Consider the following 26640-nt stretch of genomic DNA (forward strand, 5'->3'; position numbering starts at 1 on the left):
CCAGAGTTGGCATTTTCTATTTTTTGTCAGTGAGCCAAGAACAGCCTCCAGCCCAAGTGTCTTGTCTGCTGCTTGCATTTTGGATTCTGGAACAGGTGCTCAGCCTGGCCTGAGAGCAACAAGTCAACAATGCAGCGCGATGCAAAATGTTTGCCATGGTTTCGACGGCCTGAATTATACGAGATGCCAAACAGGTTTTCCACTAGGTTTAACGAGCCTCTCCATCCCCCCCCCCCCCCCCCCCCCCGTCCTCTGAAGAAATGTAAAGCTACATATTTGAACCCTGCAGAGTTAGCCCGAAATGTCCTGTTAGTTTTCTTGGCATCTGCTCTAATTCTCAAGTTTTTGGCAGCATTGATCATTTTGAATCCCTTAACAGGGGCACTTGACTCTAATGCACTGTGTTTTTCCTTCATAACCTGCTCACCAAGGCCCCTTAATGAAGATCTTCATGGGGGCATTGTTGTGTCAGCTCTGAATCGTTGTTGTGGGAATGAAAAGTGCAGTACGTTGGTTTAATCAGGTCCAAAGAGCAATGTAGAGCAATCAGTCAATGTGGAGAACTTTGGGAGAACTTTGGGATGTGGCACTGCAGTGATTGAGATTAAAGTAGACTTGTTTTCTTTTCCTTTGGTGACTCTCCACATGATGAGTTTGAACTCTCAGGCAGGCAGTAGGAACACCGCAATGTGAGGGAAAGCTGGATATATTGCAGTGGGAGACAGGACTTGGAAAGCGAATACCTCTCAACTCTGCCAGGAGAAGCTGGGCAGGACAAGAGAGTTGCAACGGTGCAAGTTTCCTGAGGAACACATTGATGTGTTATCTGAGTTGGTTTAACATTGACTGCAACTGGATACAGTGAGACTAGAAACAGGCTTCCAACACAGGAGATGGTCCAGCAATGTTTTATTGAACCTGCTGGTTGATGTACATGATCTGCTGTGGGTTGACACTCTATTAATCTAAACTGATAACCTCTGACTGGCTTGACCAGACTATCTCTCTGTCACATGGAGAAGATGCTCATGGCCTTGTGCTCTCTAACTATCTCTGTAGCTGTATCCTGTGAGAAGAGGGAGAGTCTTAATGTCTTGTGTGTTTTATAGTGCTTTCTGCTGATTGGTTGTTCTGTGTTGTGCGTGTTCATTGGTTATCCTGTGTGTCAATCACTGCCTGTCTGCATCTCATTATATACATGAGTGGATATTATGACACGCGTTACAGTCCAGATAACCAGGGAATTGAGACAGAAAGAGTTTATTACAACAACTGAAGTTAAGAGAACAGAGACCAAGGTATTGTTCAGAAGAATTGAAGGAAGAATAAACAAAGTGTTCTGAGTTAAAGAATTGATTTCAACAACCAAATTTAAAGTGGGACAGCAGACTTCAGAAGTAGATAAAACATTTGATGCCATTTTAATGGAGTCTGGGAAACCAAGAGCTAAAGCAAAGAAATACTAAAGAGGGCTGGTATAAAATCCTGGACTGGATTCACTTTTAAAAGTGGAGCGGACGGTTTGTTCAAAAGTGTCCTTTGGAAATTATGGACTGGACTTCAGAATGCAAACAGCTAAGGGAAAGAATCATTGTGAGACAAGGGGCGCAATTCTCCCAACGGGAGTCTAAGTGCCGACGCCAGAGTGAAAACTGGAGTGTTTCACTCTGGCGCCGGAGCCCGCTCCTAGCCCCCTATTCTCCCGCCCTGGGGGGCTGACGTCACTGCCGGCGCATGCGCGATGTGGGGTTCTCTTCCGCTTCCGCCATGGCGGAGGCCGTGGCGGTCGCAGAGGAGAAATAGTGCACCCAGGGGACTAGCCCGGAGTCTGAGCGGGGGGCCCCGATCGCGGGCCTGGCCACCGTTGGGGCACCCCCCGGGGTTCGATCGCCCCCCGCCCCCCCCCCCCCCCCAGGACCCCGGGGCCCGCTCGCGCCGCTGATCCCGCCGTTCCAGAGGTGGTTCAAACCTCAGCAGCGGGAGAGGCCTCCCAGCGGCGGGACTTCGGCCCATCCGGGCCGGAGAATCACCGCAGGGGCCTCTCCGATCGGAGTGGCGAGATTCCAGCCACCGCCATTCCCGGGTGGCGGAGGATCTCTGCCACGGCAGGGGCCGGATTTTCAGCAGCCCCAGGCGATTCTCCGACCTTGCTGGGGGTCGGACAATTTCGCCCCACAACAGAAGTCTGAGAGGTAATTTTATTACAAAATTCTGAAGAGCTTGACATGGTAGTTGCTGAAAGAATGTTTCTCCACATGGAATGAGGGACATTGCTTTGAAATAAGGGGTGGGATTCTCTGTCCCGCCGCAGGCTGCCGAATTCTCCGGTGGTGGCTTTTTGGCAGTGGCAGGAAGCGCGGCGTGCTGGTTGGGGGTCGTTGGCAGTGCCACCCCCCTCCCGGCGATTCTCCGCTCCATGATGAGCCGAGCGACCGCCCGTTTTCAGCCAGTCCCACCGGCGTACATTACACCTGGTCCTTACCGGCGGGACCTAGCTCTGCGGACGGCCTGCAGTGTCTTCGGTGGGGTGTGGGGGGGATCCAACCCCAGGGGGGCCACCACGGTGGCCTGGCCCGCGATCGGGGCCCACCGATCTGCAGGCTGGCCTGTGCCGTGGGGGCACTCTTTCCCTCTGCGCCGGCTGCTGTTAAGCTCCACCATGGCCGGTGTGGAGAGGAAACCCCCTGCGCATGCGCAGGAAATACGCCAGCGGTTCTGCGCATGCGGCAGAACACACTGGCGCACCTACGCATGCGCCAACTCACGCCGGCCGACGGAGGCCCTTCGGCACTGGTTGGCACGGCGCCAACCCCTCCAGCGTCAGCCTAGTCCCCGAAGGTGCGGAGGAGTCCTCACCTTGCGGGCGGCCCGACGCCGGAGTGGGTCACTCCACTTCTTAGCGCCGGTACAGCCCACCCCGCCGGTTAGTGGAGAATCACGCCCATGGAGTCTTCCATTTAAGCCAGGGCTGAGGAGGAATTTATTTTCTCAGAGGCTCGTTAATCATTGGAATTCTTTACCCCTGAAAACAGTGGCGGTTGGGTCATTAAATATACTCAAGGCTGAGTTAGACATATTTTTCATCTGCGAGGGAGTGAAAGAGTTATGGGGGCAGACAGAAAAGTGGAGTTTGGGCCACAATCAGATCCGCCATTATTTTATTGAACTGGGGAACAGGCTCCAGAAGCAAAATGCTCTTCTCGAGGAACCGTGAGAAGGGAAGGAATATTGGCCCCTTTTAAAGGAGCTGTCACAATGTGAGTACAACACCATTCCAGTGATTACCTGCCTGCAATTTGTTTCCATTTCCTCAGTAGTGTGTATGAAGCAAGAACGTTCCTCGCTTCATTGCTATCTTCCGAGGCTGATGTCCTCTCAGGTGGATTTATAAGGATTCCAGAGCACCATTTTGAAAAAGAACAGCAGAGAACCCCCCCCCCCCCCCCCCCCTTATTTAGCCTCAACTAATCTCACAGAAACAATGTATTTGGTCATGGATTCACTGGCAAAAGTGTGATCCCACGGAGCGCAAATTGGCTGCCGGGTTTCTTACACGGCAACAGTGGTGAAACGTCAAAAATGCTTCATTGGCTGTCAAGCAATTTGAGATGTCATGAAACACGGGCTGGGACATGCACTCGGACCCGGGTTAAAAGACCCGGACCCATTGTGGAGAAGAGTCAGAACTGCACATGAGCAGCATTGGCCAAAAACGCAGCCGTCCTGAAAACGAGTTTGGTATTATATAAATCCAAGTCTTTCTTTTCTTTCATTTGAGTCAATGCAGAATGCGGGGCTCGATAACGACTTTGGAAGATGCAGCCATTTAATAGCCATTGGCAGCTGATTTTAAAACCTCCAGAATGTGAAGGGTTAATGTTGCTCAGGAGAGGAAACAATACTTGTTAACAGTCAGCATTAAGGTATGGACATGCTCCACCAGCACTGATCAGACTGAAAAGTAAATAATGTATAGGGGGGGGGAAAAATCCCAGCCTTCTATTATGGATGAATCATGTGCTGAGTTTCTCAAAAAAACATTGGATTAATAATAACCTGATTTCTTTGCATTTAAGGATGACAGTCAGAAGGAATTAGATTTTTCTGCAGTAAAGTGACTTTGATTAAATTAAATGTGCCTGGAGAAGAGAACGTTCCCTGGGATCAGCAGGGCAATCAGCGCATGTCATTCCTGATGGCGGGAGCTCTCCAAAAGCTTTGAAGTAACGCTGACTCGCTGTTTAGTCCTTGTTGCTGATGACAGGCTGTCTGTATTAATAAAAAATGCTCTTCTTTCAGAAGGCAATGTTGCAAATATACATATAGGAACGTTTACTTTACATCATTATTTTTCGTTGGCTGTTTGCCACGGTTGGTGAAAAGACAATCTCGGGTTCTGTTCAATATGATGCACATGCACATAGACACGCTTATGCTCAGATACTTCATACTTACATAAATACAGACATACACAAACCCACACACGCATGCACACATACATGCAGGTAAGTATTTGCTTATTTGCACATGTCATAACATATAGACAAACAAACACATACAGACACAAGGCACACACACTTATGTATACACAGGGCAGCACGGTAGCACCGTGGGTAGCACTGTTGCTTCACAGCTCCAGGGTCCCAAGTTCGATTCCGGCTTGGGTCACTGACTGTGTAGAATCTGCACATCCTCCCCGTGTCTGCGTGGGTTTCCTCCGGGTGCTCCTTTTTCCTCCCACAGTCCAAAGATGTGCAGGTTAAGTGGACTGGCTATGCTAAATTGCCCTTTGCGTCCAAAAGAAAGGTTAGATGGGGTTACGGGCAAAGGATGGAGGTGTGGGCTTAAGTGGGTGCTCTTTCCAAGGACCAGTACAGACTCGATGGGCTGAATGGCCTCCTTCTGCAGTGTAAATTCTATGATCTACACATTTACATGCACCCAAACTTACTTATTAGATTTACGGCTGTTTGAGATCAAGAAGATTTGGCTGTTCAATCCCAATGACCCACTCCCACTGGAGCTACTTGCTGACCATCCCACGCAGGGACCCAGACAGAGTTGACCCACCTGTCAATCGCAGTCACGAATTAGCCTGTGGCATGAGAGAATCTGCAGGGAAAAGCAGGAATCAGTGAAAACTGGAGGGTTTTTGTGAATGTCGTTGTTCTACAATTGAGGGATGTTTGTACTGGAATGGGCAATTTGAGCTCAGGTTGCAAATGGGTTAGGCATTGCCTGATGAGGAACTGCCTCTCAACAAGGTATTGAGGCATGCCTACGGGACCCGTATTCCAGAACAAGTCTGTAGAAGGGAAGAATTCCCAATTTGATACCTGGGGAGTAACAGGTGGTCAGTGCAGAGCCTTCCAGTGAGGTGGAGCTAATCCTCCTGCAGTGACCTTGAGGCTCTGCACAGCAGTTTTGGATTGGCCAGTTGACTCGGGTGGCTAGACTCTGGTGCGTGGTAATGTCAACAGCGCGGGTTCAGTCTCCGTACTGGCTGAGGTGACTGTCCGCATCACCTCACCCCACAGCGACATCATGGCAATAGCCACGATGAGCAACCCTCTAATGATGAGGACACTATGTTAGAACAAGCGAGAGAGGGGAGAGAGAGCAGCTATCTGCATCCCAGTATTTGGAGGCTGGTTTAACTCAGTGAGCTGGACGGCTGGTCTTGAGAAGGAGCGATGTCAACAGCGCGGGTTCAGTTCCTGCACCAGCTGAGGTCATCCTTCTCGATGTTGCTGCTGGGCTGTGGTGAGTGACCCCCAGGTTAAATCACCACCAGTCAGCGCTCTCTCTGAAAGGGGACAGCATCCTTGGGGAGTCTGCTGACTTTCATCTGAACACAATGAGAGTTAGGAATCTTTCAATGTGAGCATCCTAATCTGAGCCATTATTTGAGTATGAACCAGCTAAAACTTTAACTCAGGAAATGAAACATACCAACAGCTCCCTCTGTATATCCAGTTTGGAACATACATTTTATTTGCTCTTTCATCACTTAAACTGTCTTTGAATGAAAAATAGTGTATAACGTTGACTGTCTCCATTAGCCTCTTCTTTGATTTCCAGTAGTTTTAGCTGTCAAGCATATCTTCTGTATAAAACATGCGTGGCATCTTCTGAGTCAGGCTGCCTTGACCTTTCTGCGATTTAATTAGCCAGATCTCGCATATATTCCTCAGCATCGTTGAGTTGCATAACACTCAATTGTTTAATCCTCACTGAAACTCAGAGGGCTCAAATCAAGTGATTTCAAAGGTCGTCCCTTCACTTGTGTGAGACTGTGAATTGTAAATAAGCTATTTCTCAGGCCCAGGAATCATTTGCTTTTGATATTAGGTGCTGGCTGGCTAATAGAAGCAGTTAGTAATGATAGAGGGCAGGAAGAATTGTGTAGCGCGCCAATTTGATTTTATTTATCAAATTATCTGGGTAACCTGCTACATTACTTTGTCGTACATGTTCTTTGGATTCAGTTCCAGCGGGTAATTTCACTGTCAGGATCAAACTTGTCCTAAACACCAGAGTCTTGGAGCAAAGCATCTCTTCATGACAGCTCTGTATTTCAACCAAGTATTCACCTGCCTCTACTTAGAGACATTTAATACAATGCCAATTGCACTAAATGGGGCTGGTTCAGCACAGGGCTAAATCGCTGGCTTTGAAAGCAGACCAAGGCAGGCCAGCAGCACGGTTCAATTCCCGTACCAGCCTCATTGGAATGTGGCGACTAGGGGCTTTTCACAGTAACTTCATCTGAAGCCTACTTGTGACAATCAGCGATTTTTCAGTTCATTTTATGTGATGCTTTACTTTGCAAAATAAGGCCTTAAAACCAAGGAATCAAGGTTGGTGTTCTTTTTAAGGAACTATTTATTTCCCACTTTCAGCTCCGTATTCAATTTATGTATTTTTTTTAGCTGCTAGACCACAGACCTGTTGAAATTAATTTCACAACCGGATCTGAACCTGTGATCACCCATTACCATAACTTAAATAGGTCAACCATAGGCTGGCTACCATGCCCATTTTTTTTTAATAGAATAGAACAGCACAGAACAGGCCCTTCGGCCCTCGATGTTGTGCCGAGCAATGATCACCCTACTCAAACCCACGTATCCACCCTATACCCGTAACCCAACAACTACCCCCCTTAACCTTACTATTAGGACACTATGTGCAATTTAGCATGGCCAATCCACCTAACCCGTACATCTTTGGACTGTGGGAGGAAACCGGAGCACCCGGAGGAAACCCACGAACACACGGGGAGGACGTGCAGACTCCACACAGACAGTGACCCAGCCGGGAATCGAACCTGGGACCCTGGAGCTGTGAAGCATTTATGCTAACCACCATGCTACCGTGCTGCCCCTCAATTTTCTCAATTAAAAGCAAAATAAAAATACACGAATAGTGGAAACATTCCACATGTGAGTCAGTGTCTGTGGACAGAGAAGAGAGGTTGACGTTTCAAGTGTGGACCCGCCGATTACTTTATGGGAACTTCGGTGGTTGGGGGGGGGGGGTCCCGGTCACATGACTGCTACTTAGCTGAGGTTGCGAATCGAGGTCAAATGTGGTCGCGTGCCAGAGATCACATTTAGGACTTTCCTTATTTCTACAGCTCTTGCACAAGCTGGGCCATGTGCTTACTGAGTGAGCTATCTAAAGTGCCTACAGTTACTTCAATTAGATATGACACTCTTTTTTTTTTATTCTTCAAAATGTACCTCTGAAACGCTGGTCCAAATGTACGAGACTGGGGCTCATGCATCATTGAGCTCCGGCTGAGTTGGTGGGATTGTTTGCCTCTCAGTTGGAAGGTTGTGATTTCAAGTCCACTCCAGAGACTTGAGCAAAACATTCTGTGCCAACTCTCCAGTTCAGTACTAAGGAGGGGCTGCAATGTCAGAGGTGACAACTTTCGGATGTGGGGGGTGGGGGGAGGGGTGGGGGAGTTCTCCCCAGTGGAACATAATTCTACCCTCATCAACAATCACCAAAAAAACGGATTGTCTGGTCATTATCACATTGCTCTTCATGGGATCTTGTGCACAAATTGACGACCATGCTTCCTACATTACATCAGTGACCCACTTTGAAAGTCAGTGGCTGGAATTTTCCTGCTGTTCACATTGTCAGCCGATCTGGCCGATGGCGCGCGCCCGCTGTGTGTTTCCCAGCAGCAAGGGGTGCATTCAACAGGAAATCACGTCGACAATGGCAGACACCAGCAGATCCCTCCACCGGCAAATGGCAAAACATGCGTGGAAAATCCCGCCCATTGCCTGCAAAGCATTTTGGGATATCCTCAATATTTTTAAAGATGCCATGGTGTCAAAGAAATAATAATCTTTGTTCTACTTTATCATCATCTTTATTGTCAACCTCTCGCTCCTTAATAATAATAATAGAAACTTTATAATTTTACAGGAGAGTCTAAAGTGATATGGGTCCTTGCAATTACATCTGTGTTTTGATGTTAATGTTCATTGTTAGTTTGGTTGTAATGCTGAATTAATATTTTAGTATGGGACACAGGTAGGCACAAGTGTCACAAGTAGGCTTATATTAACACTGTGAAAAGCCCCTAGTTGCCACGTGCCAATGCCTGTTCGGGTACACAGAGGGAGAGTTCATATGTCCAAATTATCTAACAAACACGTCTTTCGGGACTTGTGGGAGGAAACCAGAACGCCCGGAGGAAACCCAGGCAGACACGGGGAGAACGTGCAGACTCCGCACAGACAGTGACCCAAGCCGGGAATCAAACCTGGGATTCTGGTGCTGTGAAGCCATAGTGCTAACCACTATGCTACCGTGCTACCCATTGTCCAAATTACTTTGTTCATCTCACATACTAGTTGACAAAACAAAGGAATAAATTTGGAGAGTTTCTTGATATTCGGAGTCACTAACGTTCAAATGAATGGTTGCTAAAAAATCAGTTTGCTTTGAGTTTGAGTGATGTGAGAACATTTTACAAAATGGCATAAAGAACAGACCTGAAGCTGTGGCTTTTGGATTCACCTTATCAAAGTTGCTTCAGTTGTGATGTTGCGAACGCTTACGACATTAACAGCTGATTTACTTTTCAGTATTTCATTCACGCGCATGACTTATGGACAAAGGGAGATCTCCCTGCGTTGATGGCATTATAGGAAGCGCTAACCACATTATGAGGTTCCTATAGAATGTGTCATTACTACCAATATTTCATAAATGTTGTATGCCACTATGAATTGGGTCTGGTGGGATCAAATGTGGCACGTGCTGAAATTGTTGGGAATCATGTTATTTTGTGATATCCTATCGATCGTGGATGGCTGCTTGTGCTCTGAATTTAATATGGCTCCGCAGTTCCCTATCTGCTCATTTGAATTTTAATACAATGCAAATGTTTATTTCAGTTTCCAAAACAAACAGACTGTTAACTCATCACAAGTCTTGTATAAGTGCAAAATTGGGAAAATTAGAATCATATAAACTGTGAGCACAAAAGGTTGGCCCATGATGGTTCTTTGCTTGAGTGAGTCAATTATTCCCATCCCCATCACCACCTTCTCTCCCCATAACAGGCTATCTTACTCTGCTCCTTAAGCTTTTAACAATGGCCTCTGCCTCAACTACTATATGCGCCAGGTACTCTTTTCATTTGGGCGGCACTGTGGTGCTGTGGTTAGCACTGCTGCCTCACCGCTCCGGGGACCCGGGTACAATTCCGGCTTCGGGGGTGACTGTCCTTGTGGAGTTTGCACGTTCTCCCCGCGTCTGCGTGGGTTTCCTCCGGATGCTCCTGTTTCCTCCCACAGTCCAACGATGTGCAGTTTTGGTGGATTGGCCATGATGAATTGTGCCATGATGAATTGCGTCCAAAAAGGTTAGGTGGGGTTACTGGGGTACAAGCTTAAGTAGGGTGCTCCTTCCAAAGACTGGTGCAGACTTGATGGGTCGAATAGCCTACTTCTGCATTGTAGGGATTCTATAATAATAATATTTTTAAATTGACTCCATATTGTATTAAACATTCCAGTTCAGGCGCGCCGACATAAATGTGAGTGGATTTGCTTTATGCCTACAGTATGAAGTGGGCTTGCGGTGAATTCACAGCTGATTTTTCACCATGTCAGATCTTCTTCCCACTGAAGATCACGGGACAGTATTTGAGCCTCATTTCCTGGTTTGAAATTCCACACCTTGACAACATTTTCCCCCCCCCCATCATATCATTTCATATTGTGCTCGTCTGGAAACAAACTAATTGTGTCTCAAATCATTGTGTTTTTCAGGATCTAGATTCCACATCACACCTACTGGAGCCTTGTATATATTAGACGTACAGAACGAGGATGGCTTGTACAATTACCGTTGTATCACGCGGCACAGATACACTGGTGAAACGAGGCAGAGCAACAGCGCCCGGCTTTTCGTGTCAGGTGAGCCCCACCTCCATGTTTCCACATGAGGCCATGAGAAAAAACGGTCTGCTTCTGTTGATGCATTATGGAGTAAAAGTGAAGAAAGCACACGGGGAGAAACTAAAAAAAAAGAGGTTTGCGTGATGATACGAGAACATAAGAAATAGGAGTAGACTCTGTGGCCTGTCGAGCCTGCTCTGCCATCCAATCCGATCATGACTGATCTTGGGTTTAAACTCCACTTTCCTCCCCGCTCACCATAGCCCTTAATTCCCTGAGAGACCAGAAATCTGTCCATCTCAGCCATAAATATATTCAACAATGGAGAATCCACAATACTCTGGGGTAGAGAATACCAAAGATCCACAACACTTTGAATGAGGTTATTTCTCCGCATCTCGGGCCTCAATGAGCGGCCTTTTATTCTGAGGTGATGATCCCGTGGTTTGGTTTCCGCTGATCAGGAAATCTATCTCTCGGCCCATCGGGGCCCGGAGAATCGCAGTTGGGGCCGCTTTCAACGGGCTCCAACCGGCGCGGCGGCGATCCCGCGGGCACCTGAAAATCGGCGCCGGAGAATCGGCGAGCTGGCATCCGGGCGGTGTGGCACGATTCTCGCGCCCCCCTGGGATTCTCCGACCCGGTGCAAGGTCGGGGAATCCCTGCCGAGATTTTTCCGAGAGAGGTGTCACAGAGAGAATGCGATGGGTGGAAGCTGAACCAAAGTGTCGTATTTGGATATGTATTGTATTGGGCTTAGTGGTATAACCAGCATGATATTTGATTAAGAATACAATAAGTTGTATGGTGAGGTTTGGAGCTATTACAATCCCAGACCAGACCCCAACAGTGGTTAGGATACTGGACCGAAACCCCAATATATTTTTTTATTTTAACTGTGCAAAAAGAATGATTCACTCTAGGTATGATTGAATTAAAAAATAGGGCTTTGGTATTTAGAAAACAAACCTTTATTATGGATACAGTATTAAACTTTTAACTTCCCACCCAAAATAGAACATCTTACAATTAGTTTCTTCCCACAGTCCAAAGATGTGCAGGTTAGGTGAAATGGCCATGCTAAATTGCCCCTTAGTGTCCAAAGGCTAGGTGGGGTTATGGGGATGGTTCGGGGGAGTGGGCTTGTGTAGGGTGCTCTTTCGGAGGGTCAGTGTAGACATAATGTACCATATGGCCTCCTTCGGCACTGTAGAGATTCTATGATTCTATAATTACCCCTTAGCACAACTGTACAATTCCCCATTAAACGACAAGAAAATAAACATACAGCTTTTAATCCAGTTTAAAATTAGCGGGGCATAGGGAACATAGGGAACCTGTGGGAACAGACTCTGGCTGAATAGCTTCAAATAGCTGCTCCAACTCAGTTGTTTCAGCCTCTTTCTTGTCATCAGACAAGACTGCTTTGCCTCAAAAATGCTACCACTCCTCATTCTTAAACTATCCTACTAGGTAAAAAAAACCTGCCTTTTCTTGATCTAAAAAACAAGGGTTTTCAGATCAGACTTCACTTCCAAAATATTTTCTCCCAAATACTGTTTCTAACTACAGCTGTCTCCAAAACCTCCTCTCTCCACAGCTTCTCAAAACATCTCTCAGAGCATTCCTTGGATCCACCCAGGAATGACCTAATTTCCCCAAGCTAAAAAGAAATTTCTCTCTGCAGGCTGCAAAGGCGTTTCATTCCCAAGGGACTTCCCCAGGGACTTCCCCAGGCAAACCACCAGGCATGAGCCCAGACTGAAAAGCACATTCCTCGGTCAATTTCACATTCTTTTCCTAGAAGCAAAACAAAATGCTTTTTAAAACCCTGACAACTGCAGGCAAACACATTCTAACCCTAAGCTTTTAACCCTTAAATTGCCCCAATACTTAGGCGCCAATATTCCTAATTATCACAGAGCAAATGTGACAATAAATACTGCCCTTAAAACTGCATAGAGGTGGAAATAATTGGAACAAGCAATCATGTATTCCATAAATGTCAGCTTGGCTCAGTTCGTAGCATTCTTGTTGTCCACACTCTGGGACTGAGTACGTGATCTAGGCCTAGGGTGATATATTGGTTTGCATTAAGGATGTTCTGTGTTACTGGACAGCTCGTGTTTTAGTGCAATGACCAGCCATCTATAACAAGAGAGACCTAATGATCTCCTTTTGGCATTCAATGGCATTATCATTGCTGAATCCACCATCAACATCCTGGGAGTTACCATTGGTCAGAACTGAACTGGACTAGCCATGTAAAACGGTGGTGACAACAGCAGATCAGCAACTAGGAATCCTGCAGCGAGTAACTCACTTCCTGACTCCCTAAAGCCGATCTCATCTACAAGAGACAAGTTAGGAGTATAATGGAATACTCTCCACTTTCTTGTATGAGTGCAGCTCTGACAACACTCAAGAATCATAGAATCCCTACAGTGCAGAAGGAGGTCATTTGGTCCATCGAGTCTGCACCGACCCTCTGAAAGACCACCCTATCCCTGTAACCCCACATAACCTGAACATCTTTGGACACTAAGGGGCAATTTTAACAATGCCGCTCCACCTAACCGACCTGCACGTCTTTGGACTGTGGGTGGAAACTGGAGCACCCGGATGAAACCCACGCAGACATGGGGAGAGAATGTGCAAACTCCACACAGTCACCCAAGACAGGAATTGAACCCAGGTCCCTGGCAATGTGTGGCAGCAGTGCTAACCACTGTGCCACCTTAAGAAGCTCAGCATTGCCCTGGAAAAGCAACCTCCTTGACAGGCACACCATCTGCCACATGCAACACTCATTCCCTTCACCACTGAAGCAGTGACAGAGTGTGCGCCATCTAAAGAATGCACTGCAGCAAATCACCAAACCTCCTTGGAGAGCACCTTGCACCTTCAAAACCTTTGACCTCTACCACCTGGAAGGACAAGGGCAATGAACACATGGAACACCACTACCTGCAAGTTCCCCTCTGAACCACATGCCACCCTGACTTGAAACTATATCGCTGTTTCTTCACAGTCTCTGGGTCAAAATCCTAGATCTTTGCCGAACAGCACCATGGATATACCCATACCAGTCAGACTGCAGTAGTTCAAGAAGGCAGCTGACTGGAACCCTTGCAAGGGTTATCAGAGATGGATAATAAATGCTGGCCTTCTCATCTATCGTTAAAGAAAAAAATCAATATTAAGCCATTTTCAGGTGAATGTAGATCTCATGACATCATCACGGGGGTAGGCAGAAGGTTACAGTCAACCAGCCATGATCTCATTGAATGGAGGGGCATGCTCAAAGTGGTCCACTCCTGCCCCTAACTCACACATTTGCATGTTGGTATTTATCATTTGAAGAAACAAAGAGAGTAAAGCAGATCAGCTACTAAGTTAGGCATATCTGTGGAGAGTGGAACAGAGCTGGCATTTTAGGTCAATAAGCTATTGTTGGGACAGTCGAAAGGCCATCAACCTAGGGGCTGGTTTAGCACAGTGGGTGAAATAGCTGCTTTGTAAAGCAGAACAAGGCCAGCAGTGCTGGTTCAATTCCCATACCGGCTTACCCGAACTGGCGCTGGAATGTGCCGGAATTTGAAGCCTACTGGTGACAATAAGCGATTTTCATTTTCAAAAAAGGTCATCAGCCGAAAATATTAACCCTCTTTTTCTTTTCCCTCGCTGCTGCCTGACCTGAATTTTCGGTTACTATTTCACATTTTCAGCATTCGCAACATTTTGCTTTAGCTTAGAGTATTTTATTACCGCATGTGGGACTTTATTGTCTGCATAACAATGACTACAATTGAAAGATAATTCAGTGGATGTGATACACTTTGAGATGTGCTGGAGGTATGTTAAACAATAACAAATTGCGTTTATACTGTTGCAATCTCCGTAGAGACTGATAACTTTTAAAAAGAGATGAATCTGCCAGCGACTGATGGAAAGAACCCTCACTTTTAAAACTGGTTACTTTGACAAACAAACTAATACATCAGCCGAAATAAAAACTACTTTTGCAGAAACTAACTAATGCAACCAAAATATGCCATTCAAAACCCTTCCATTATGTGCTACCAGCTGATGTGTAGCATCGTAAGAACGGTCCCACTGCTATTCACAGCTCTCCAGCGGATGTTCATTTGTCCCTGGTTGAAAATTCCAATGATCTTGACAATTATTACACTCCACCTCGAGGGTTCACTTTTCCTAAATCTGTAAGAGCCTTCTGTTTTGTTCAGTTTCTTTTGAATAGAAACTAAACTATTAAAAACATCGGGCTGGATTCTCCATTATTGAGATAATGTCCCCACATCGTCATCAAAATGGTGGAGTACTCCTGACATTCCTGGAAAGAAGGGACACAAATTCACTGCCCTGCAGGGGGCTAGCAGGGACCCGGAGTGAACCTCGCAGCTTTTGCTGCAGATACGGGCCCCCGCACTCCCAAGGCTGTGCATGTGCACGGCGGCGGTCGCGCTGTGCTCCATGGCGAACACAGACCGCAGAGCCAGTCCCACAAAGGAGACCCCCCGATCGACCGCGCAGCCGACCCTCAAACCCCCGTACAATTATTCCCCAGCCGCCTGTAAGCCCCCCCCCCCCCCCGGGCCTCCGATCGGTCCGCCCCCGACCAGGGCGGCCACGGACTGAGTCCGCAGCCGCCACGCGAGCATCCCAACCGGTAATAGCAGGTTAGTTCCATGCCGTCGGGAACTTGGCCAGTCGGGAGCAGAGGATTGCTGAGCGGGCCTCTGGCAATGGCCCCCCGATGGCGCGGCGTACTCCCTGGTGACGCTGATGTTTGGTGCCCGGGGAATCGCTGAACAGGCCCCGGGCCCGTTTACGGCGTCAAACTGGATTCTCCGCCCTGCGCCAGCTGCGATTTGGCGTCGGGGTGCAGAGAATCCAGCCCATCCTGTGTAGTTATCACCACAAAAACAAGCAGTTCAATTGCTTTCCAACTGTAGTAACCTTTTTGCCTCCGTGTCTCAAACAGTAGCTGTCCTTTTGTGTAAATACTGTGAGATTTGTTAATACTGTGACCCCCACGTCAATGGGTTTCTGTCTGAGTTTCGCTCCCCATGGCAACTGGATCACATGGGCATGTCTCTGAGTTGAGGTGTTTTTCTGGAATAATTTGTTTACTTTGAGCTAAAGGTACAGGACAAAACATAACTGTTGTGAACTTCAGCGGTCATGACAATATAGCAGCTATAATGTAGGAAAAGCACCCCAAGGCACTTTGCAGTGGCAGGATCAGGAGAAATTGTTAGAAGAGGTGAGGAAAAGCTTGGTTAAAGAGGTGGGTGTTAAGGAGAATCCTAAAGGAGGCAGAGGGATTTTAGAAGGAAATCAGAATGTGGGTTATAGACAGCATTGGACTAGATTACAAATCAGTGCAGTTTGAACTCACCACATTCTGACCTAGAGGTGGAGTATCAAGTGAACACCCATTGATGCCCCAGAGAGGCTGAGCATCTCTGACTGCATAGGCAAAAGTAGCTGGGGTCTCCAGCCTGATTGTTGGAAATGTGAGAATGTTGATGATAGGTGAAGACCGAATGGCTTCATCTCTGATGCCCTCCTTTTGTTGAGTTGCTGCCAACCTTCACCGTAGAGCCTGACACAGACTTCGAGCAAGGTGCTGGAAGGGATGTCCATTGTGGGCCTCCTTCATCCCAGCAGAAGCCAATCCCTGCTGGAGAGGGTGGTTGGTGGGGTGGGGTCTCGGGGGAACAGTGTTAAAGTGGAAATTTGATAGCAAATGTTCTCTCACTTTGCCGAGTTTTGTGTGGGAATTTGAAGCTCGTCTTTAGTTGCTGTTCCAGGACCACCGGACCTAATCTTATTTGTCAAATGTGACTGTGATTCTCCCCACAGATCCTGCTAACTCGGCTCCGACAGTTCTGGACGGATTTAACCACCGAATGGTCATGGCGGATCAACGGGTCGAATTGCCTTGCAAAGCCTCTGGGCACCCTGCCCCCAAATACCGCTGGGTGAAAGACAATGCCCCCCTAGCACGAGACAGCAGGTTCAGGCAAACAGTCACTGGGCTACTCATTACGAAGGCCGTCCCAGCAGACACAGGAAGGTACATCTGTGAGGTGTGGAACACCTTTGGCAATGCAGAGGTTGTCGGGCGCCTGAATGTAAAACGTAAGTATATGACGCACCCACTTCCGACACTGGCTCTCATCCCTTTTAGAGAGGCTTCCGGATCTAAGAGAACCCTGACATGCTAATCTTAGGCTTCTGGTCGAATTTTGCGTATCCAGTTCACACATTTCCGGTCTCTGTTAGAATTTTGGTGAGCTTCATTGCATACAGACCATGAACCGGACAACACAGAAGAAGGCCACTCAGCCCAACACTGCTTTTCTTGTGCTTTCAAGAGATTTTTACAACTAGCCCCAATCTTTCCCCACACCTCTGCACATTTCTCCTTTTCAAGTATTTATCCAACTCCCTTTTGAAATCAATCTGCTTCCATCACCCTTTCAAGCAGCACCTTCCAGAGCCTCAAAACTTGCTGTGCAAAAATATCCTCCTCATTTTCCCCCTTGTACTTTTTCCCATTTGGTGAATTAATTCTATCTAATTTAATAACACGCTCTGCCTCTCACAAAATGGAAGGTATTCTGGATTTGCTGTGTGCTCAGAAACTAAAATGCTGCAAAAATGAATTATTGGGGTTATGAGGCCATTGAGGTCTTGAGCAGAAAACAAAACACTTGAACAAGATTTTTAAACAACACCTCGCATTTTCCTCATGGTTCCAATGTAGTAAAATCTGCCCAGCTACCTCCCAGGAGAGTCATTAAACGAAACTTGACACCAAAACTGAAAAGGAGACAGCAACAGTGGGCAGCACAGTAGCACAAGTGGATAGCACTGTGGCTTCACAGTGCCAGGGCCCCAGGTTCGATTCCCTGCTGGGTCACTGTGCGGAGTCTGCACGTTCTCTCCGTGTCTGCGTGGGTTTCCTCCCACAGTCCAAAGATGTGCAGGTTAGGTGGATTGGCCGTGATAAAATTGCCCTTCGTGACCAAAACGGTTAGGAGGGGTTATTGGGTTACGGGGATAGGGTGGAAGTGAGGGCTTAAGTGGGTCGGTGCAGACTCGATGGGCCGAATGGCCTCCTTCTGCACTGTATGTTCTGTGAGACATTGGAACAAGTCGGTCAACAAAGCAGCTTTTGAGGAAGATTCCAAAGGAGGGAAGAGAGATAGAGAGAGAGAAGGAAAAGTACAGGGAGGGAATTCTAGAAGTTGGGCTCAGGCAGCTGAAGGCAGGACCAGCAATGGTGGAAAACCGTGGAGGAAAATGGGGCAGAATTGAGTGACAATATCTGGGAAGGTTGTGAGGCTGGAGAAGATTACAGAGTTGAAGGGGCAAGGCTATGGAGAGTTTTGAAAACTAGGATCAGAATTTTAAAATGGACATTCTGCTTAACCAGAATCCAATTTGGATCAGTGAACTCCGCGGCCATGCTTTCTGCAGGAACAGTTTTTCGATCAATTTTTTGTTTTCCGACTCCATCTTTTTGAGTGAATTAAATGACTGTTGTTGGAACCAACAATTCTACGGACACGTGCTTGTAGGATTAGAATAGCGGTTTTAATATACTCACAACAGAGCCAGCCTATTAGCCATTGAACTTTCGGTGAACTGGCCGGCTGACCATGTGGCACTGACCTTTTATACAGCAGCTTCCAGGGGAGGAGTCCTGGGCAGAGCCAAGGGAGAAGCCCCTTACAACTCGAGCATTCCCAGAGCTGCTCCCCCTGGAGGACAGGTAGTGCAACTGCACTTACAATACAGACACATACAGATTACAATCCGGTGTGAATCACATTCACCACAACTGTATTAATGGTATACAAGGGAATGGGAGGGTTCTGACCTTGGGTGACTGTCTTTGTGGAGTCTGCACGTTCTCCCCCGTGTCTGCTTGGGTTTCTTCCGGTTTCCACCCTCAGTCCAAAGGTGTGCAGGTTAGGTGGATTGGCCATGATAAATTGCCCCTTATCGTCCAGAAGGTTAGGTGGACAGGGATTACAGGAATGGGGTGGAGGAATGTGCCGAGGTAGGGGGCTTCTTCAGAGGATAGGTGCAAACCTGATGTGCGGAATGGCCTCGATTCCATGTAGGACAATCAGCCTGTTAGGTTGTCAGTGGCCATTTCTTTTTACACTTTCCTCTCTCACTGTTTTAGCCACCTGAGACTTAAAGTGGATTGTTTAATTAGCAAGCTATTATTATTGTCATTGATCATCCCATAGTAGTGAGGATGATTGTCTTCCATGAGTCTGAAGATGGCTGATGAGGCAGATTCAGGATCTGCAGAACTTGCAGCATAAAGGGCATTTGTTGCTGCGTGCGATGTCTGGTCGTGTGTTATCAGTTTGGGTTATGGTGTGTTCTTTTCATCACTCTCTTCATTTTGACCTTGCTGAATGCTAAAATGCTGGGATCCTTCCCACAATCTATGTTGCCATCTGGTTTGGTCCAAGGCTCCCGGGAGTTTGTTTTCAAACTTTTTCCAATTAAGGCAATTTTTAGTGTGGTTAATCCACTGACTCTGCACATCTTTGGGTTGTGGGGGTGAGACCCATGCAGACATGGGGAGAATGTAGCCAACTCCATACGGATTGAACTGGGGTCCTCGGCGCTACGAAGCAGCAGTGATAACCACCGCCGTGCCGCCCTTTGGTTCCCGGAAGTTGACGTCAATGTTGTATTTTTTCCTGTTGGCTTTCAGCACACCCTTGAAGTGCTTCTTCTGTCCCCCTCTGGTGTGACTTCTCTGACTGAGCTGGGAGAAGAAGACCTGCTTTGGGAGCCTGGTATCTGACATCCAAACTATATGACCAACCCAACTAATCTGATGTTGGATGATCATAGCCTTGATGTTTGTGGTGGCGGTTTGTGAGCGGACACTGATATTGGTGCATTTGTCCTCCCACTTGATATGTAAGATATCCCACAGGCAGTGTTGATGGTATGACTACAGCGCTTTGAGGTGCCTCCTATATATTCTTCATGTTTCCGCCCCATACAGTAAGGAAGGGATCATGAACACACGGCAGACCATGAGCTAGGCTTCAGTTTTGATGCTGCGATCTTTAAACACTTGTTTCCTCAGATGGCCAAGGCTGCACCAGCAGATTTCTTGAGATGCTGGATTTTGTTGTCAAAGTTAGACTTCTGTGAAAGATTCCTTCTGAGGTTCTAAGTGTTCCACACGTTCCAAGCACTCATTGTGAATCCTAATCAATGGGACTGAAGTGTGTGCATTTGGACTTTGCTGATGGAGGACTTTGGTTTTCTGAATGTTGAGTGTAAGTCCTATCTTCTCATAAGCCTCGGTAAATACGTCGGCAATTCTCTGGAGATCCACTTCCGATGCATCGTTTACCTACAACACAATGGAGCTCAACGACTGAAGTGGAAATTGTCTTGCTTTTAGACTGGTGCCAAAAGAGGTTAAATAGTTTACATCCGCTCGCTAAATAAGCTGCACTCCAACGGGGAGCTTGTCTCTAGTCAGATGGAGCACAGCAGTAAGGAAAATCGAAAAAATGAGTCAGAGAGACCACCTCGCCTCAAAAGGGTCTGTAATGGATCTGTTGTTGAGTGTCACCATTCGCATACCACCATGAAGCAGATCGTAGCACACAGACATCCATACCTCATTGGAATCTTCCAGAGCACCTCACGGTTTACAGAGCGAACGCCCTTTGTCGAGTCAAACTAGATTATGTAGAGACGTTAATGTTGTTCACAAAATCTTTATTGTAGATGGCGGTCCTGTGTCCTGGATCAGATGAGAAGAAAAGAAAATATATATATCTCTGCATCAGTTGGACCACTTTATAATTTTGTTTTTCTTTGTTTTTCAAAATGGACAATTGCTTGACTGACAAGGTGGCTCCAGCTGGTCACATGCTGGCTTCTGGAAGTTTCTGAGCAGTTTGAAAGCAAACAAAGGCCCTGGAATGTAACACTTCTTGCATCATCGAAATATTCCAGTCTAGCCGACACAATAATTTAGCAAATGAGCTGCTTTCCACAGCTATGAACAGCGGTTTGTAACTCCTTGTCTCCAATCTGGTGCTAATGGGCAAGCGTCACCTGTGCCAAAACACAATAGTTTTCAACCAGGGGCCTCGCTGAACACCCTGAAACCAGTATCACAGGACCGAGACTTTAGCTGTCTGAACTCATTTAATTATACAGTTTTTGGATCTTCCAGTCAGTCGTTCTTTGCCCTGCGAAGGAAGTAGTAGCTCTGGGCAAGAGGCCTGCGCTGTGCACCATCTTACCCTCAAGCTTGTGGCAGCAGAAAGAACTCTGGGCCCTTATCAAAACCGCAAACTACATGAACATTGGGACTTCCATCTTCAACACTAACTTAACTCCATGTGCCTTTGCCCCTGGTGGAAGTCTCGTTCTTGACGGCAAACCCAGCTCCGCAAACTCTGCATCCTTCTTCCAATTTCCCTTTCCAGAAGAAAGCATAACCGCTTCATAGTTCCTTCAGCTGCCACTCTCCAGCTCTTCCAGTCTCACTCGGAGCAGCAGTATTGATGTCATATCACCAGAGTTCTCGGGCGACAAATGCAGTGCAACACTCTGGGAATTCATTCATGGGTTTATTAATGAGGGTCCTGATGTACCAGGTCCCAAACTTTACTATTTAAATATTTTGTGTGTTTCCACCAAAGAAGGTGATCCCGCTGGACATGAGTATCCACTAGAGGAGAGCTGAGGCAAACTTTAATGATAAGGGCACCTTTTCTAGCTCCTTCTCCAATAAGGGGTGAACACAGTGGGTCCTACATAGGGCTACTCAGTTGCAGATTCAGCTGCTGAAAGGCACCCTGGTTTTGTTAGAGTGCTGGGTGACCATCTTGTAACAGCAGCCTCCATGCCAGACCATGACTAGAAGATTCCATATATGCCGGGGCAGCACGGTAGCACAAGTGGAAAGCACTGTGGCTTCACAGCGCAAGGGTCCCAGGTTCAATTCCCCGCTGGGTCACTGTCTGTGCAGAGTCTGCACGTTCTCCCCGTGTCTGCGTGGGTTCCCTCCGGGTGCTCCAGTTTCCTCCCACAGTCCAAAGACGTGCAAGTTAGGTGAATTGGCCATGATAAATTGCCCTTTGTGACTGGGTTATGGGGATAGGGTGGAAGTGACGGATTAAGTGGGTCGGTGCAGACTCGATGGGCCGAATGGCCTTCTGCACTGTATGTTCTATGTAATAGCAACAATCCTTCTCCCGTCGCTATGTTCTGGTCTCCGAGGTGCTTGGAGGATGTGCAGGGAAAGAAAGAAGCCTGTGCATGTCGTCTTTTAGCATGGAGAAACTTTCGCACACCAGCTTCCATCGTGTCTTGAAAGAATGAAACGCTGATCCATTGGCAAGGAAGCCAGGAGTTGTGTTCTGCAGCAGCCTTTCTACACCAGAACACCATTGAGATATTCCAGATGACACATCGTCCTCGGCCTGAAGCCTTGTTTGCTCGAGCCCCATGAAGTGAATATTTCCAGGGCTCCTAACGGGCCTTCACGGTAATCAAAGTGTCTCAGGGCATGAGGAGTCCCACCATTATTTACCCTTTATTGACCATCTCTCACTGCTTGTCCAGTTTCCATGGCGAGATGAGACCTTGGAACTCAGCAGCAGATTGGAAACCCTGATGACTACTGATCTACCTTTGAAAATGACTGCAAACTACTAATCATGGATTACATGTTAGACAATGCAGACTTTTAGATCTAATCCAGCTTTTAATTTAGCTTAGATTTCAATTCTTCATAAATCACTAAGATCTGTTGCAGATGATTTTATTGTCCATGTGGTCCCCAGTAAAATGATTGAGAGCAGAGCGTTACCTTAACAGAACTTTATCTTAATTTTACTCATTCTCCTGTTGCCCAAGGCAAGTGCAATTTCAGTTCCAAACATGTTCAATTTAAAGGCACAATCCTTAAAAAAAAATGAAGAATATTGTTGCCTGGAGCACCAATTTGGAGTTCTGATGTGGATCCTTGTTCTGACTGGTCTGTAAGCGCCGGGAGTGAAGGTGACAATGTTTGAGTGACAATCCAACCCAACTTATGACTTGTGGTCAATCCATTAAGTCAACAAAGTCACAACAACAGCAGCGTGCATTTATGTACCACGTTTAACGTCGTAAAATCACACCGCACAGAAGGAGGCCATTTGGCTCATCATGTCCATGCTGGCCCTCTGCACAAGGAATTCACCTAGTCCCCCGCCTTTTGCCATTTCCTCACAACCCTGCACTTTTTCCTTTTCAGGTGATGATCCAGTTCCCATTTGACTGGGTTCAGTGAACCTGCCTCTGCTACGCTCTCAAGCAGTGCAGTCCTTACTGCTTACTTTGTGAAAAACATTTTCCTCGTGTCACAATTTCTTCTTTTGCCAATGACCTTAAACTTGTGTCTGTTTGTTCTCTATCCTTTCCACCAGTGGGAACTGTTTCTCCTTAGCTACTCTGTCCAGACTACTCATGGCTTGGAATACCTCAACCAAATCTTCACTTCTCCGAGGGAAAAAGTCTCTCAATGTAACTGAAGTTCCTCATGCCTGGAATCATTCTCGTGAATCTTTTCTGCACCCTTTCTAATGCCTTCACATCCCTCCTAAATTCTGGTGCCCAGAATTGAACACAGTACTCTAGTTGAGGTTGAACTAATGTTTTATGTAGGTGTACCATAACTTCATCGTTATTGTACTCTATGTCCCCATTTATAAAGCACAGGATGTTGTATGTTTAATTAGCCACTCTCTCTACTTGTCCTGGCATCTTCAATGGGTCATGCCCATATATCACCAGGGTCCCTCTGCTCTTGCACTCTCTTTAGAATTGTACCCTTTATTTTGTATTGTCTCTCTATGTGATCTTCCTACCAAAATGAATAGCTTCACATTCCTCTGCATTGTTTCATCTGTCATTTTTCCGCCCATTCCACCAACCTATCCATGCTCTTTTGACGTTGAATACCATCCTCCTCACTGTTTACAGCCTTTCCACAATTTGTGTTGCCCGCAAATATTGAAATTCTTTGAAATTTGGCCTTGCAGACAAGGTCTAAGTCACCAATATACATCAGGAAAAGCAGGGCTCCTAACATCGAGTCTTGACGGACTCAACTCTAAACTTCCTTCCAGTCTGAAAAGCAGCCATTAGCCACCACACTTAGTTAATTTTGTGTCCATGTTGCTACCGTCCCTTTTATTCCACGAGCTATAACTTTGCTCACAAGCCTGTTGTGTGGCACTTTATCAAATGCCTTTCGGAAGTCCATGTACACCACATCAACAGCATTACCCTCAAACCTTTATGTTACCTCATTAAAAAAAACTCAAGCTGACTGGCCAGTAGTTGCTGAGTTTTTCTTTACATCCTTTTTCGAACATTTGCAATTCGTCAGTTCTCTGGCATCGCCCACAAGGCTAAGGAAAACTGAGAACATATTACCAGTGTCCCTGCAATTTCCACTCACTCCCTTCAATGTCTTCCCAATAGGAAAAGAAAAACAGCTTGGACCAGAATTCACATCGACCAGTTTTTGCTGTTTTTTTTATTCTGGTTTGGACCGATCTCATCCAATCTTGGTGCCCTCTCAACTTTCAATACAGACAGCCTCCCCAACATAGAATTTACAATGCAGAAGGAGGCCTTTCGGCCCATCGAGTCTGCACCTTCTCTTGGAAAGAGCACCCTACCCAAAGTCAACACCTCCACCCTATCCCCATAACCAGGGGCTGGTTTAGCTCACTCGGCTAAATCGCTGGCTTTTAAAGCAGACCAAGCAGGCCAGCAGCACGGTTTGATTCCCGTACCAGCCTCCCCGGACAGGTGCCAGAATGTGGCGACTAGGGGCTTTCCACAGTAACTTCATTGAAGCCTACTCGTGACTATAAGTGATTTTCATTTCATTTCAGTAACCCCACCCAACACTAAGGGCAATTTTGGACACTAAGGGCAATTTATCATGGCCAACCCACCTAACCTGCACATCTTTGGACATGTCCGCCATATTCATTTTAAACCCTTCAAATGTCTGAATTGCCTCCTCTTTCGCCTTGACCCCAGCAGCATCTTCTTCCTTGGGCAGCACGGTAACACAAGTGGATAGCACTGTGGCTTCACAGCTCCAGGGTCCCAGGTTCGATTCCCCGCTGGGTCACTGTCTGTGCGGAGTCTGCACGTTCTCCCCGTGTCTGCGTGAGTTTCCTCAGGTGCTCCGGTTTCCTCCCACAGTCTAAAGACATGCAGGTTCAGTGGATTGCCATGATGAATTTCCCAATGTGACCAAAAAGGTTAGGAGGGGTTGTTGGTTACGGGGTTAGGGTGGAAGTGAACGCTTAAGTGGGTCGGTGGGCTGAATGTCCTCCTTCTGCACTGTATGTTCTATGTTCTAGCACTATGGCTTCACACCACGGCCCCAGGTTCGATTCCCGCTTGGGTCACTTTCTGTGCAGAGTCTGCACGTTCTCCCCGTGTTTGCGTGGGTTTCCTCTGGGTGCTCCGGTTTCCTCCCACAGTCCAAAAATGTGTTGATTAGGTAGATTGGCCATGCTAAATTGCCCTTAGGTTAGATTGGGTTGCAGGGTTACGGGGATGGGGTGGAGGTATGGGGTTAAGTAGGGTGCTCTTTCCAAGAGCCGGTGCAGACTCGATGGGCTGAATGGCCTCCTTCTGCACTGTAAATTCTATGATGTGGCGAAGACAGGTGTAAAGTATTAATTTAATACCTCAGCCAAGCTCCCTGTCTCATGCATAAATCCCTTTTATGGTCCCTAATCGCCCGACTCCTCCTTTTACCACCCTTTCACTATTTATAGACCTAAAGAAGACGTTTAAAGTCCATTTAATGTTAGCTGCCAGCCTCTTCCTGTACTCTCTCATTGCTTCTCTTATTTGCTTTTTTAATTTCTGTGTGAACTTTCTATATTCAGCCTGGATCTCAAATGTGTAATTAATCTGTGGTCAGTCATTTGCATACTTTTTCAGCTCCACCTTACTCTCTACCTCTTTTGTCATCAGGGGAGCGCTGGATTTGTTTTCCTTTTATTGGAATATACCTTGACTGTAACTGAGATGTATTTTCTTCAAAGGTCACCCATGTTTGAGTAACACATGTGCCTGATGATCTTGGATTCTAATTTACCTGGGCCAGATCTATTCTTACCTCAGTGAAGTCGGATTTTCCTTTATTCTTCTCTATTTTTCTTTTGTCCTTTTCCATAGTTAGCCTAAACCTTGTGATGCAACAATCACTGTCCCCTGTTCTCCTACTGGCTCTTGGCCTACCTGATTCCCAGGAACCAGTGCTAACAGTGACGCTTTTCTCATTGGACTGAAAACATACTGCAGTAGAAAAGTTCCCTGAATGCATTCTAGGAAATCTTGCCCCCCTCTACCGTTTATTTTATTACTTTCTCTCTTACACATGACCCCCCTGATGCCTTACTATTTCCTATTCAAGTGCTATTTGCCTCTCCCCATATTCTGCACATTTGGTATTTCTCTCTACCCCATACAACGCATCATAGATGCATAATCAGAGAAAGGTTGAAAGTCAAGCTAAAGTTATTAGAACAGGAGACCTTCATCAAAGATTGGATTGGATTTGTTTATTATCATGTGTACCGAGGTACAATGAAAAGTATTTTTCTGCGAGCAACTCAACAGTTCATTAAGTACATGGAAAGAAAAGGGAATGCAAGAAAATACATAATAGGGCAATACAAGGTATACAATGTAACTACATAAGCGCCGGCATCGGATGAAGCATACAGGGTGTAGTGTTAATGAGGTCAGTCCATAAGAGGGTCATTTAGGAGTCTGGTGACAGTGGGGAAGAAGCTGTTTTTGAGTCTGTTTGTGCATGTTCTCAGATTTCTGTATCTCCTGCCAGATGGAAGAAGTTGGAAGAGTGAGTAAGCCGAGTGGGAGGGATCTTTGATTATGCTGCCCGCTTTCCCCAGGCAGAGGGAGGTATAGATGGAGTCAACGGATGGGAGGCAGGTTCGTGTGATGGACTGGGCTGTGTTCACGACTCTCTGAAGTTTCTTGCGGTCCTGGGCTGAGCAGTTGCCATACCAGGCTGTGATACAGCCTGATAGGATGCTTTCTATGGTGCATCTGTAAAAGT

The 26640-nt window shown here is 46.7% G+C and overlaps 1 protein-coding gene across 2 annotated transcripts in view; it reads left to right on the forward strand.

The window, feature by feature from the left end:
* Positions 1–26640, forward strand: part of LOC119968768 (Down syndrome cell adhesion molecule homolog) — a 658909-nt gene that overhangs the window by 394791 nt on the left and 237478 nt on the right. For both annotated transcript variants that reach the window (XM_038801471.1, XM_038801472.1), the window contains exons 4-5: positions 10305–10451; positions 16323–16601. In XM_038801471.1, coding sequence (XP_038657399.1) covers positions 10305–10451; positions 16323–16601 — 426 coding nt within the window. The remainder of the gene's footprint in view (positions 1–10304; positions 10452–16322; positions 16602–26640) is intronic.

The sequence above is a fragment of the Scyliorhinus canicula genome, chromosome 7 (assembly GCF_902713615.1).
Source record: "Scyliorhinus canicula chromosome 7, sScyCan1.1, whole genome shotgun sequence".
Taxonomy (NCBI): Eukaryota; Metazoa; Chordata; class Chondrichthyes; order Carcharhiniformes; family Scyliorhinidae; genus Scyliorhinus; species Scyliorhinus canicula.